At 36.7% G+C, this 14,669-nt stretch overlaps 1 protein-coding gene across 2 annotated transcripts in view; it reads right to left on the reverse strand.

Moving 5' to 3' along the window:
- Nucleotides 1–4,763: 4,763 nt before the first annotated feature.
- The window catches only part of si:dkeyp-9d4.3 (caskin-1), a 39,150-nt gene continuing 29,244 nt past the window's right edge, over nucleotides 4,764–14,669 (reverse strand). Inside the window, exons 11-21 of one of the 2 annotated variants that reach the window (XM_052545416.1) lie at nucleotides 13,714–13,815; nucleotides 12,619–12,815; nucleotides 12,425–12,506; nucleotides 11,963–12,072; nucleotides 10,541–10,651; nucleotides 9,304–9,405; nucleotides 8,892–9,026; nucleotides 7,386–8,345; nucleotides 6,496–7,129; nucleotides 5,354–6,167; nucleotides 4,764–5,241 (exon numbers count right to left, since the gene is read on the reverse strand). In XM_052545416.1, coding sequence (XP_052401376.1) covers nucleotides 5,145–5,241; nucleotides 5,354–6,167; nucleotides 6,496–7,129; nucleotides 7,386–8,345; nucleotides 8,892–9,026; nucleotides 9,304–9,405; nucleotides 10,541–10,651; nucleotides 11,963–12,072; nucleotides 12,425–12,506; nucleotides 12,619–12,815; nucleotides 13,714–13,815 — 3,344 coding nt within the window. In that variant the 3' untranslated portion in view covers nucleotides 4,764–5,144. Of the gene's footprint in view, nucleotides 5,242–5,353; nucleotides 6,168–6,495; nucleotides 7,130–7,385; nucleotides 8,346–8,891; nucleotides 9,027–9,303; nucleotides 9,406–10,540; nucleotides 10,652–11,962; nucleotides 12,073–12,424; nucleotides 12,507–12,618; nucleotides 12,819–13,713; nucleotides 13,816–14,669 lie in introns of both variants that reach the window. The other variant, XM_052545415.1, reaches the window with a different exon arrangement.

Consider the following 14,669-nt stretch of genomic DNA (forward strand, 5'->3'; position numbering starts at 1 on the left):
CATAATCATAACAGCCCGTGAATGTTCGACTGTTAGACATAGTGGAATCGGGCTCCTCGAATCGAAGCATTGAATCGTCGACTATTCGGGTCACCCCTAATTATTAGTGGTCCTTTTTTTCTTTCTTTCCTCCTGTTCCATCAGTGAACCTTTTGTTTATTTGCCAACCACTATAAAAAGCCAGAAGCAGAAGAAGAAGATCTTTCCGCATTACAATGAGGTCCCAGCCTACTGTATGAGCGTTATCAACTCCACAGGGATGCTCGGGGAAACCTGGCTAAAGAGGTCGATGATCATCTGCTTTATGTTCTCTGCTGCTTTCTCCAGAATACCAGCGACGCAAAGATTCCATCTTCTGTTGTAAGTATCCAGATCATTACACCTGTCACAAAGTTCGACATTATCTTTTTTACGATTTTCTTTTCCAGATCTTCAGTTGTCTCATTCAAAAGTTTCACCTGTTCACTGTGGAATACGGGGGAGCTGATTATCTATTTAATAGTATCTATTATCTAGTTTGAGTTTTCAAGTACTGTCTTTTCAACTCCTTGAATTCGGCATAAAAGTTTCTTTGTGCATGGCCTCCATTCTCTGCATGAATCTCATTAACATAGTATCACTCTCTGAAGAGCTTTCTGTCCCATTGACAGTATAGCGTACATACATTTTCAATGGAGGGACAGAAAGCTCTCGGACTAAATCTAAAATATCTTAAACTGTGTTCCGAAGATGAACGGACGTCCTGTGGGTTTGGAACGACATGAGGGTGAGTCATTAACAGTGTTGTGGGTAACGCGTTACAAAGTAACGCGTTAGAGTACTCTAATTACTTTTTTCCTGAAATTTGTAACTTAACGCGTTAGTTTCGTGCGTAAGTAATCAGTAACTTCGTTATTTTTTTTAAAAAAAGTAATCCGTTATTTTAAGGAAAGGAAAATCCCGACTGCAGCCTGCTTTTTGTCAGACAGTAGTCCTAGGTCTACTGTGCCACCTGCGGATGTATCAGCGGAGCCGAAGCTCTGTGATCGTAAAGTCAATGGCTGTGATGCGTCTGTGCCCTGCGCCTGACCCTGTGTGTGTGTGGGGCTTTTTTTTTTTTCGAACTCCCGGCAAGATAGCAGAGAGGACAGCGTTTGGTTTATGGAAGTACGCACATTATTTTCAATTTGTCAACGAAAAAGAAAAGAACATAACGGTAAAATGCACACTTTGCTTTGGTGAAAAGCTTCTGTCGACCGCCAAAAATTCTACCTCAAATTTAACGCTACGTTTTAATCACTACTTTGAGGAGTAAATGTAAGAGAGAACTGTGTTAAAGCGAATTTAGGCTTGTGACTGTGAGTGACACTTTAATAATAATTAGTTCGGCTATTAAGCGATTTGTCATTTGCCTGTGTGGCAGTGAAGGATTTAATTCGGTTTGTTATCATTTTTGTTTGACAGGCAGCTGTTAATTTCTGTTAGATCATTGGCTGGCTGATTGTTCATCATTTCTAAATGGATTTAAATCTGCAAGCCTGTTTAAGGTTGTGTTTACAAGTAAGCATAATTGTACTTTGATAACTGCATTATTTAAAGTTAAAGAAAAATCAGGAGTTATCTTGTGGTGCTCATAATATACAGTAGCATAGGCTACCCGGGCTGGGTAACGTTAGGTGCGAATTTTGATTAATAATATGTTCTGTGATAATAAATAAATAAAACGCCATGTGGAATAGCCGATTGCTGACTGTCTTTCCTGTTATTGTTATCCTGCAGTGTTAATTTAGTCGGATGACTGACGTTATTCATTGTCGGGAGTCACGACTTCTAGGTGCATTTAAAGGGGCCGGGGGCTGTGTCTGTCATGTGTGAGCCACTGCAAACGGCTTTTAATTTTTGGTAACGCATGAGTACTCTAACGCGTTACTTTTATGAATAGGTAACGCTGTATCATAACTGATTACTTTTAATTGATGGTAACGTTGTAACCTAACTAACTACTTTCCAAAGTAACTATACCCAACACTGGTCATTAATGACACAATTTTAATTTTTGGGTGAACTAACCCTTAAACAATGCCACAGAATAACCTTTTTGTCTAAATGGTTCCATAAAGAACCTTTAACATCTGAAGAACCTTTCTGTTTTACAGGTTCTTTGTGGCAAAATAAGGTTCTTCAGATGACAAAACCATAAGAAAGAGATGATTCTTTAAAGAACATCTGACTGACTGGTTCTTTGTGGAACCAAACATTTTTTTTCTATGGGATCGCTTGAAGAATCTTTTAAAGCATCTTAATTTTTAAGAGTGTATGATATGGTTAATTCACATAAATAAATAAAATAAAATCTAAACAAGAAAAATACATTTATATACTGTATAAAACAAAAAGTTATTTTTTTTAATGTCACAAAAGTCTTAGAAATTTCAGTACAGAAAAAAGCAGCACTTAATTTTTAAAATGTAAAGAATTTAATTTCAACAATTTATAAATAGTTTTATTGCAGTTAATAATAATCATATTGCAGCCTTATTACTTGTTTGCATGAAAAATAAAGCTAATATTTTAAGGATTTGTTTTCAACACAAATTACAGGTATATGGAATACATTTTCTAATGGCCATTTTTGTTCAATAAATAATAATTTATAATATTGGCATACCCAGGGCCCTAGTAAGGATTGTACCAGTGAGCCCTGTTTGAAATTGTTTAATTTTTATGTTCATTCTATTAATTTATTTATACTATTTATACAATGTTTATTTTTATTTATTTTTTTCAAGTTTGTAGGTGTCCAGGTACAGAAACCAAATAATCAAATGTGAAATATCAACTATCAATGCTTTGTTGACCAATTACCAAGCACTGTTTAATTTTGTTCAGTCTGTGGTGTAAAAAGGTTGCATTAGCAATTAAAGATAAAAAACACTTAAGCAAAACATGCTCAGGTCAAAGTGTCTGAATAATTTTTTTATTAATTTTACTGGTAGTCCGGAATTTGATGGTACTGTATAATATGTCAAAGTTGACCTTTTTTTGTGCTATACTCACTTACATCAAGTGTCCTGTTGAATGGGATTATTTCAAGATGATGAAAACACAAATAAAATACAGCAACAATGGAGAGTTGTTCTAATATTTCATGGGGTTTGACATATTCTTGCTTGTCCAAACTTACCTGATGCCATTTCTATTGATTGTGATTCTCCCATTTTTTATCATATTTTTTTTTTATTCGTATGATAAAGGACCAGTGTTAATTCAACAGAGGCAATAACTACTGTATAAGAACAACTGCTAAAAACTGCATATTATAAACTACATCAAAAGTGTAATAACATTCCTTAATATTAAAAAAAAAACTGTGATTATATTCATAACAATTTATTTATATTAATTCCACATATTCACAATGCTTTTTACATGGAAGAGGTCTTTGATGATTTTTCTTTTTCACCAGGGTCAGACAAACACATTTGCCATTTGAATGTTTACACAACATAATGATTATTACACAGTTTTACACTGTAAAAGATTTCTTATTCCAACATCTATTTCCATTGACTTTGCAGGGTCATAATCAAGGACAACACTGTCATGATTGTCGAAAATGTTCAATTCTGTTGTATCCCAGATGTCTGGTTTTAAAGTATCACTTATAAAGCTAAAATTAATAACATGGTGCATGGATAAAAAATATTGCTCTGTAGTCTTATACATCTTGTGATGACATAGTCTTATATTATCTAATTTTATCCACTTTTTTGTTTTGTTTGCATGACAAAACAGCAATAATTGCACTGTCCAAGAGATTAACACACACCATAACCTTACAAATAAAATACTGTGGTGGTACTATAGTATCAGATGGTAATACAACAGTACTGTATGATTACCATACACATACAGTAGAATTAACATGATCATCCAAGCTTCTTCAAAAATACCATGGTATCATGCCCGAAAACATGGCACATTTCACAAGCCAAACATCTCTTTACATACACTTCCTAATTCTCTCACTCTCAAACCTCCCCTCCAAACACACAAACAAACACACATAAACACTAATAAGAGCACATTAGGAATGAGCAGGTGTCTGTAGCATTCCATATTGATGCATTCGATACTCTAGACTATCAATGATAACTATAAACTATATGTCATATATACACTACTCTTTTCAGCATCTTATTCTGAATTCTGTCTATATCTATGTATTATACCTTGGGCAGGGTGGGATTTGTCAATGCAAAGAACTACACTACACAGTCAAACATTCACACACACTGACAACAACAACAACAATAGCAACAACAATAATAACATACATAAAGATTACAATATACCTTTACAAGTCCAAAGCTTTTCTTCATTATACTTCAAGGGAACAAAGAAATCTTGGACAAAATAGTCCAGAAATGTCTAAATATCTTCAGGATCAGAAATGGGGTTGTGCTCTTCATGTACTTAGTCCAAACCAAGTGTTTAGTAAATTTTCCAGATGAAGACCACAAGGTGAAATTTAAAGTTTCCCTTTACAATGTGGACAAGCTCTCAGCAGAGATGTGGAAAAGAACAACACAGCTTCCTAACATCATAAAAGAGAAATTACTTACCTTTAGTGCTCTTACCACTGCCATCAAGAGAAAAATTTATCGATATTCAACTCTCACCCAACATGTAGTACACACAAATACACACACTCATACATATTAGCATTTCTCTGCTCAAATTGTATATATATATATATATATATATATATATATATATATATATATATATATATATATATATATATATATATATATATACTGTATATAAAGCTTGTCACATAGTCTCTCTTAATTTTGTGCTTATCTCTGGAAGCAGCATGACAGCAGGTCAGGATACATACTTGCAGTACCTACTCTGGCCACTACAGGAAAGGCTGGTGGAGAATGAAAGGGATTTGAGAAAGACATCAGTCAACAATTAGACTTTTTCATAGAGATTCTCAGTTTTAGTTTGATTTTTAAACTTGTCAGAATGGAAAAGATTTGTTTGCCCTATTGATTTTCCAATCGTGGTCAGATGGCATCCTGGTGGTCCTCACTGAGAAACTTCAAGAAGCTTAAGTGTGTCACACTCCCTGTGGAATCTGGTATACCTTTGGGCTTTTAATCTAACATGGCCTCCAACTGATCCGCAAGATCATCAAACATGCTGCCAATGTCATCGAGAATGTTGCCTGTGCTCTTGTTGTCCACAATGGAGCTGAAGAGGTAAAGAAAGAGAAACTAGAGTAGACAGAATGGAAGGGATTTTAACAAGTACTATCATCAGAAGAAAGATGATTTGAAGACAATGATTTGTTTAGTGTTTGTACCTGTCATCCTTCTTAATCTTCTCCTCCACCACTTCCAGAGCAGCAGCCAGGGATGCACTGGTCTCCTCCAGTCTGAGTTGTACCATGTCTCCCGATGCAGGTCCTCCTGTTTCAGCAACCTTCAGTAAGCCTTGGCTTTCCCCCTCTGTCTTTTCTTCTCCATCCTGTGGTTCACCTTCTACTTGTGTCTGTCTGGCTACACCTACCTTCCTCCTTCTCATTACCACCGGTCCTGCTCCCTCCCCTGTATCTGAAATCAGGCCTTGTTCACCTTGAAACATTTGATCCACCTGTGTCAGACCTATCCTTTCCATTCTTGCAATTCCAACTTCTTCTACTCTTCCATCCCTCCTGCCGTCATCTTCTCTTTGTTTCTCTACTTCTCTTAGCTTCTTTTGCACATCCACTCCAGGCAGTTCTACTTCCAGAGGGCTCGGGATGTCCACTGAGAGACTAGCCATGGAAGACCTCGGGGGCTTCACTGGAGCTGATCCTGAACCTGGTGTAGAAGGTGTTTGTGGGGTTTGAGGTGTCTGAGGAGTCTGTGGGCTCTGAGCTGGAGACGTTGCTGCATGTGGGGAAAGCATGCTTCCATCCATTGGTTTTGGGGTGACTGGACTCAAAATCTGTGGTGGATGCTCCAGTTGCTCAGATGGAGCTTGGCTGAAGGAGGCACTGGATGGACTGAGAACATCTGCCTGAGGAGAGCAAGGAGTTCCTATTGTATGGACTGGTTTTATTTTTACCGGTTTGGGGAGTGTAGGAGGCGGACTTGGCTTGGGAGATACTGGAGGTGGGACTTTCTTAACCTCCACTATATAACAAACAAACAAACAAAACAAACAAAAACATAATATTAAACTTGTCCAAATAATTTCAAATCAAGTCTTTTTACTATGTTAAACATAAATCAGGAAGGAGTCTGGCATCTGGCTATTTAAATATGCGATAAAAGCAGAGATCTGGTTTCCTTGAGCAACTGTGAAGAAATACCCATGAACTTTATGCATGGATGAATTTCTATTTTTGCTTGCTATGCTGGTTTATAATTACTTGCTAGTTTGCCACAAACAAACCAGTTTGCAGGACAAAGGGTGAGAAAAAAAATCAGAAATTAACAATCTATTATATTGCATTGTTACCTGGGCTATGTTGACCTTCTGGTCCAGGTAAGGGAACCCTCCTTGTAGGGGTTGGGTGATCTGGTTTTCGAAGGCCCATTCCTGGTTTAGGTGAAACTGGGGGTCTTAGTATTTGTCTGGGAAGAGAGCCAAAGCCATCATGATGCAGTTCTTCCTCCCTACCACCATCTCCAACACAAGTTTCTGATACAGGCCTTCTCCGAAAGTTCTCTGTCCCACTTCCATCAGTGCCATTACTCTGTGGTGGAGCCAATGCTTTAGGTCTTCGCTTTATAGTATTTGTGTCTGACCAGTTAAAATGTTCACCATCTGAGTGATGTGGTGGTCGTGGTCTTCTCAAAGTTGCTGTTGCATCCATTCGTGACCACTCCTCTTGTGGCAGAGAGGAAACTTCTGATTCCAAATGAGTGATCATGGAACGTGGACGAGGTTCAGGGGCCTGTTTAACTGGTTGGGTTTCACGGGGTGCTGGTCTAAGATGTGCGGAGTCCTGCATGACTCGGTTTATCTCCTCCTCTCGTTCATCATCATCAGGCTGTTTATGAGAGTCATAAAATTCACTGATTGTGCGGCGGCGACTATCTGCGTCAGAGTTCAGAACTTCACGGTTCTGCCGCAGGAGGTTATGGCTTGCCTGGGGAACAGGTAAAACATCAAAACCATGCTAGACATCAGTTCTCACTATTCAAAATGTAAATGCATTGCATAGTTCCTAGTTACTTTGTCTATCCGGTTACATGGTGTATCCATCAGAAAATTACAGAACATTATAATTTGTGAATTGATTTTAACTGCATTGTAAGATCTTTTTTTTCTTCATTAAAATAAGAAATGGACCACTGAGCATTAGCTATGGTAGCTTAAAACAATGCCTAAAACTGTTTAATTACCTGCAGATAACAACTTCCTTTACCACTGCTTCCAAGATTGGACATTTCAAGCATGGCAGCAATGTCTCTTACGCTGCCCCCAGATGAAGTTTTTTCAGAGGCAATGCCACAGTCACTACGTCTGCGCTCCCTGTATGTCACATTGAGTAGCAAATTGTTAACGCTATTATCACTAGATCTTGCATCATCTGCTACAGCCTCGTCAGCCAGATTACCAGTGGAAATGGAAGAGCATGAACGTTTAGGTGGAGTTGGAGGACGAGTCCGTCTGCGCGGCCGAGCTGTAGCAAATGACTGACTGCGATTGACACTGTTGATGTCAAGAGTTTCACCAGAGGCTCTGGACGAGCTGCTGGGTGTAACCCTATGTCCTCCAAGTGTGGCGTATTTCACAGAGGAGTCTGGCATGGGTAAGTCATGCTCAGCATCAGTAACAATGGACTTTCCGCGTCTTGGCTGGGGCAGAGTTTGACTATTGCCCTCTTCGGTTTCTCCTTCAGGTGGTAGACAAAGTAAGGGGACAGTACGAGCATGAGCATGCGAACGGGGAGAGTCACAAGGCCCTCTAGCCCTGCTCTTTGATTTTAATGGGGAGGAAGGAATATGTGAAGGAGAATTTGAAGCAGAAGATGAAGTTTTGCCTTTAGTAGGGGTGTGTGGAGGTGTTGGGGTGGGACTCTCAATTGAGCTAGGTTTCTTCAGAGGAGGAGGGGCATTAGCTCTTTGTATTCCCCGCCCTTGGGTGCTGTGCCGGGGAGAGCTACGCCCCTCCGAACGTCCCTCTGTTCTTTTATGTGTTCGAACAGAGGGGACAGAGTTGTCATCTTGTTCTGTGCTGGTTTCTAATGATTGTTTTGAATCTGTGCTTTCTTCTAACTGGCTCTCCTTGGTGGCAATGTCTGCTTGTGGAGATTCGCTCAGTCGTTTGACAGCTAACATCAACTTCTTTTGGTGTCCTTGGTGGGAAAGAAAAGGCAGAGGTGGAAAGTTATTCTTTTTGTCTGTTAGGTTCAGTCTATAAGCTTTTCCCTGCTAAAAAGACCAGCATGAATTATTAGAACAGCATCAATGGCACCTGGTACCTTGAGTCATGCCAAGATTTTGGCAATCAGGCCTGATTATGGTTTAATTCAGGTGCTGATAAAAGAGGTGTTCTTGAAAATTCTCATACCACCACAGAAGAACGTAGAGAACATAAAAATCTATCATAGACATTATGGCTAAACGACACATAGGATATTCATCTGATATCCAACTTATTCAACATCTATGCTTTGGATTATTCAAATGTACTCCTATTATTCATGACATTTAGTAGCAAAATGTAGTTCATGATGCTGCTTGATCAAGGAAGTCTAGCTGGTTAAGCTAGATAAGAAGACTGGTTGGGCACACCAGCACTAACATGCCTCTTTCCAAAACACAATATACTGGTGATCATTCATGCCAGTCTTTTCTGCATACATTCTAAATGTAAACATAAGGATGTTTAGTATACATGCCTAGTTTAGTGATGCCGATCTCTTTTAGGTCCTCCAGGGTAATATCACTAATGAAATCCATATTGTCATAGCCATTTTGAACCAATGTCTGGTAGTATTGATTGAGACCAATTGCAGACAGCCACTCAGCCAGATTTGACTATAACATGCAACAGCAAGTTCACATTACACATCACATAAAATTGTACATGTGTATATATAAATACTGGATAAGCAGCAAACAACTTTATATAAAAAATATCACAAATTTCATGTAAGACCTGATAATCATGTTCTACATATAACTTTATAAATGTACCTATTTGATTAGAGACTTAAAAATAGACTAAAATATTTTCAATATTCTGAAAATAATTAATCTTTCTATTGAATTTCCTTCAGATTTTATTTTCTGGAACCCCACTTTTTTCTCTTACAGGTTTCTCTTGAGGTATCCAGTCTGGGATGTTTATTTTGCTGATTTCTGAAAGCATTTTCTTCCTGTGCCCTGGTTTTGTCACTCCAATAGCAGTGAGGTCCTGTGGGGTGCACACACAGCTTATAAAATCTCAAAACTTATATAAACAGAAGGAAACAAGATGCATTCAGAGCTGTGAACATGTGAACACACAATGAAGATGGCCAAATTTGTCTTATTTTGTTGAAATATAATTTTTTTCCATTTAGTTCTGCCTTTCGTAAGCAACAGAAGATAGTTGTATGTTTCCCGGTACACAAATTAAGTACAATTAGCTTGATCTTCAAATTCCAAAAATTAATGCATCTTGTTTCCTTCTGGAGCATCAGTGAATGTTTGAATCTTTTTAAATAGTTGTGTTTGATTCCCTCAAATGTCCTGAGTGTGACAAGGTGTATCTCAAAATCATAAAGTCCCTGCTGGAAAGGGTTCAAATACACAAAGATGCTGGAAAACTGAAGAATCTGCAGGACCTTAAAGATTTTTCTGAAGAACGCTGCTCAGTTTAACTGTTCAGAACAAACAAGGGACTCATGCACAATCATCACAAAACAGAAAGACAGCCGAGGATCATCAGGTAACAGAACACAGTACTAAGAACCAAGGGTTCCCAAACTTTTGAGTGGGGTTATTTTAATAATTTCAGAATTTTCTTTGTCTTGTGGAATTAATGTTAAAATATTTTATGTACAATATCTTACTCAGGACAGTACTAAATAAAAAATAACATGCATTTAGTATGATCTCTCTTATTTTTTGAAAATTACTCGCATTTTCACAGATTCTGCAAGGGGTGCCCAAATTTTCGATCCCAACTGTGTATATATATATATATATATATATATATATATATATATATATATATATATATATATATATATATATATATATATATATATATATATATATATATATATATATAGTGTATAGTGGACCCAAAAATAAAAAGGGCACTTAAGTCACTCTCTAAATTATTGGAATGATATAATGATATTTTGTGTTGAAAGTCTCAAAATATTTTTGCGGTCAGTATGCATATATAGTTACATAATGCAACATTTATTCTGTCTTAACAGAATAAAGAATACATAATTTTAAAACTTCAAGAGACTTTGCATCATATGTATTAAATGCTTTCACAGACACAAGGAATGATGATTGACAGCATTTATCTGAGCTTTGTGTGTTTGCATTACCTCTGGTGTCATTCTGCTTATGGTCTGCAGGTCATAACCAGCAGTGAGAAAGTTTGTTGTGTAGAACTGCAGCTGTGCACTAGTGAGCCATTCAACAACAGCCTCTGAGCTCTAAAACACACACACATACACGGCAGGGAAAAAAGAAATGCATCAATAATTCAGACGTTCCTTTGACAGATTCATGATTCCAAGTCCAGAAATGTTTTAAAGTGTGTCAAGCAGTATACACTATAACCACTGTGTGGCAGCAAATAACAACTTCTTTAAAATCTTCACTAACCAAAAAGTATTATGGCAATACTGTGGTTTTACTGTGGGATGTATTCTTTAAAATACCTTGATATATATGCTAACATATGAATATAGTTATCATTTATCAATGTAATACATCAAGGTACTATGGTATTTTAATCTGATACTATGATGGCACCTATTTACTAACACAGCAACAGCTTTGACTAAAAATAAATTATATTTATTATAATTCACACAATCTTTCAAATAACTGGGGTTAGTATATATTTTTTTAAATAAATTAATAACTTTATTGAACAGAGATGCAGTAAATTGACCAAAAGTGTGAGTAAAGACATATATAATGTTAATGTTATATATTTCTATTTCAAATTAATGTTCTTTTGACCTTTCTATTGGTGAAAGAATCCTGAAAAAGCATCACTTCTTTTTAGAAAAACACTAAGCAGCAAAAAAATTTTTTACTGCATTGATAATCAAATCATCAGCATATTAGAATTATTTCTTAGGGATCATGTGACACTAAAGACTGGAGAACTGAAGACAAAAGTTCAGCTTTTTCATCACAGGAATAAATGACACTTTAAAATATAATGACTAGAAAACAGTTAGTTCTAAAAATATTTCACAATATAGTTTTTTTTTTTTTTTTTTATCAATGCTTTGCTGAGCATTAAAGACTTCTAAAAACGTTAAAAAAAAATCAAACAAAAAAAAATCAAACAAACACCAAACTTCTGGAGAGTAGAGTGTGTTTTAAAGTGTATAACCTTATGTTTTACTTTATTAATTACATAATGATTCACATAAACAAATCTGGTCCACCACACACACACACACACACACACACGTTTGTTGACATCCCATAGGTGTAATGGTTTTTATACTGTACAAACTGAATATTCTATCGGCCTTCACCAACCCTACACCTAACCCTAACCCTCACAGGAAACTTTGTGCATTTTTACTTAAAAAAAAACTCATTATGTATGATTGATTTATAAGCGTTTTGAAAAATGGGGACATGGGTTATGTCCTCATAAGTCACCCTCTCCTTGTAATACCTGTGTCATATCCATGTCATTATACAGAGTTGTGTCCTGATATGTCACAAAAACAAGAGCACACACACACACACACACACACACACAAACACACACTTGCCTTGCTCTCAGCTGAAGCTTCATCTTTCCTCTGCAGCAGTGGATCCACAAAAGGTTTCTTCCTTTGCTGACGTGGGACAGCAGATGCACTCTGGATGCACTCTGGAGACACTATGGGGGAAAAAAAGAAAGTGAAATAAAATGTAAAAAGATAACATTTTATATTTTTACTTATTATGAATAAATAGTAGTATGGGTTTATGAGTATGGACATAGAAGATGTGTACAAATGAGAAATATGGATGATAGATAGATAGATAGATAGATAGATAGATAGATAGATAGATAGATAGATAGATAGATAGATAGATAGATAGATAGATAGATAGATAGATAGATAGATAGATAGATAGTTTTGTCATCCCCTAAAAACCACCTGGACACCATTCCATGTACAAAAGTTACTATAATGTCCTTAGAAAACAAAGTTCCTGACAATACTGGTATATATGTATCGCAATACCTGAATTAGGATCTAAAGACTGAGATTGGTCCATAAGATGTTCTTTTGCTTTGGCTGACTGGGACAGCACCGTGGCCAACAGCTAAAACACACACACACAAATGCACACACACATGATCAGTAATGTGAGAAATAAAGAGAAAGACAGACTCATCTGTCTATGTGTGCATCATTGGGCTTTGTGTGCGCCGCACCTTCACACCCTCGGCCTGAGCATGCAGTCCCGGGACGTTGAGGCCAAGCGTGTTCACCCCGGGTGAGTGCGTGGGGGTGGTTGGCACGGGCACAGGGGAGTTGGTAAGGTGAGCGTTGGCATTACTGCTTTGTCCGCTAGTAGATGAACGTCCACTGGTCAGACTGCCTGTGCTGCCCATACTGCCAACACTGCCCCCTGCTGGCAGACACAAGTTATCATGCAAGAAAGAAAGATCTGTTGAGTATTTCCATGTTTGTGCATAAGTTTGCTTTAACTGCTTTAAAGAAAAACATGATAGAATCAAAAGACACATTTAGTAGTTTAGCATGTGTTTGGGTTGCTGACAGATAACATGACCATATTTGAATTTATATGAATGTATAAGGTTTTAGATCATCCTCTGTTGTAACAATCAGATGTCATTTAGGGTTGCATTAAAACATTTTTCCATATTGCTGTCACAATGTATCACGAGATTGACGAGCATTCGAATCCAAATATGTGTTGCGACAACTCGTGAAACAATGTAATTGAATGTCAAGATTTTTTTCTATTTTCAGTTATTTTTTATTTTTTTTATATCCTTTCATGTTATGGTATGGTATAGCTTCAGAGTTGAAATATTGTCTTATATGGACTACTTTTATCTGCTTTTGTCTTTTTTTATAATTGTATGTATGAAAAAGGTCATACATTAAAAATAATTAAATAAAAACAGGTTTGGAACTAAATCTTGTTATAAGAACAATTGGTATTGTTTATTTTATTTTATTTATTTATTTATTTTTTGGTGAAAGAATAGAATAAAAAAAATACAATCAGGTATAAATTACATTTCATATATCAAAATAAAAAAAATTATATTTTCCAATATTACGTTTTACTTGATTAAATAAATGCAGTCATGGTGAGTATAATGTCAAAAACATAAAAAGATGAAGATCTTTTGAAGGTAATGTATATTTAAAAAGCATAAATATTCCATGTAGTCTCTTGGTTAATATGATACCTTAATAAAAGCTGTAAACATAAAATGAACAATATAACACATAGCATGTCACATCAGCTGTCCAATAAAAAACTGTGTTTTTACCAGCTAAAGGTTTCCTCAGTACCCAAATGTCCTCATTAGCGCCACTCTGCTGGCCGCTAAGGGTCGGAGAACCATGAGGGCTGGAAACGGATCCTCTTGAGCCTGAAAAATATCAGATACACACAAACACAGTGATGTAAGAATAAAAACATTACTTTGCAAACTCCTAATTGGCAACCACAGATGCACAACGAGGGAGCAGATAGCAAAGGGATCTTTTAGGGCAGTTTAAATGGACTGTAGCAATCTGTCAGTAATCTGGGTGCTTTGCTGTTGAAAATATATGTTATGTTTTCAAATACATTTTCATGCAAAAAAATATTCAGACCCCTTACATAATTAGAAAACTCCATTTAGCTGTGAAATTGTATGTCTAGTACTGAAACAAAAAACTGTCACCAGTTTCTCATCACCAAATAAAATTATTATTATTATTATTATTATTAAATCTTAGTGACAGTAGTGTATATGATATACAGGAGCATCTCAAATAATTAGAATATCATGGATTTACAAGATTTACAAGACAGAAATGTTCCCAGATCTCCAAAGCATGTTTAATTATGAACTCAATACTTGGTTGGGGTTCCGTTTGTATGAATTACTGCTTCAGTGCAGCGTGGCATGGAGGCGATCAGCCTGTGGCACTGCTGAGGTGTTATTGAAACCCAAGTTGTTTTGATAGCAGCCTTCATCTCCTCTGTATTGTTTGTCGGATGTTACTTATCTTCCTCTTCACAATACCCCAAAGTTTCTCTGTGAGGTTCAGGTGAGTTGGCTGGCCAATCAAGCACAGTAATATCATGGTCAGCAAACCACTGGCCCTGTGGGCAGGTGCTAAAGTCCTGCTGCAAAATGAAATCAGCATCTCCATAAAGCTTGTCAGCAGATGGAAGCATAAAGTGCTCCAAAATCTCCTGCTAGATTGCTGCATTGACTTTGAACTTGAAATTGAT

Source organism: Carassius gibelio, chromosome B1 (assembly GCF_023724105.1).
Source record: "Carassius gibelio isolate Cgi1373 ecotype wild population from Czech Republic chromosome B1, carGib1.2-hapl.c, whole genome shotgun sequence".
Classification (NCBI taxonomy): domain Eukaryota; kingdom Metazoa; phylum Chordata; class Actinopteri; order Cypriniformes; family Cyprinidae; genus Carassius; species Carassius gibelio.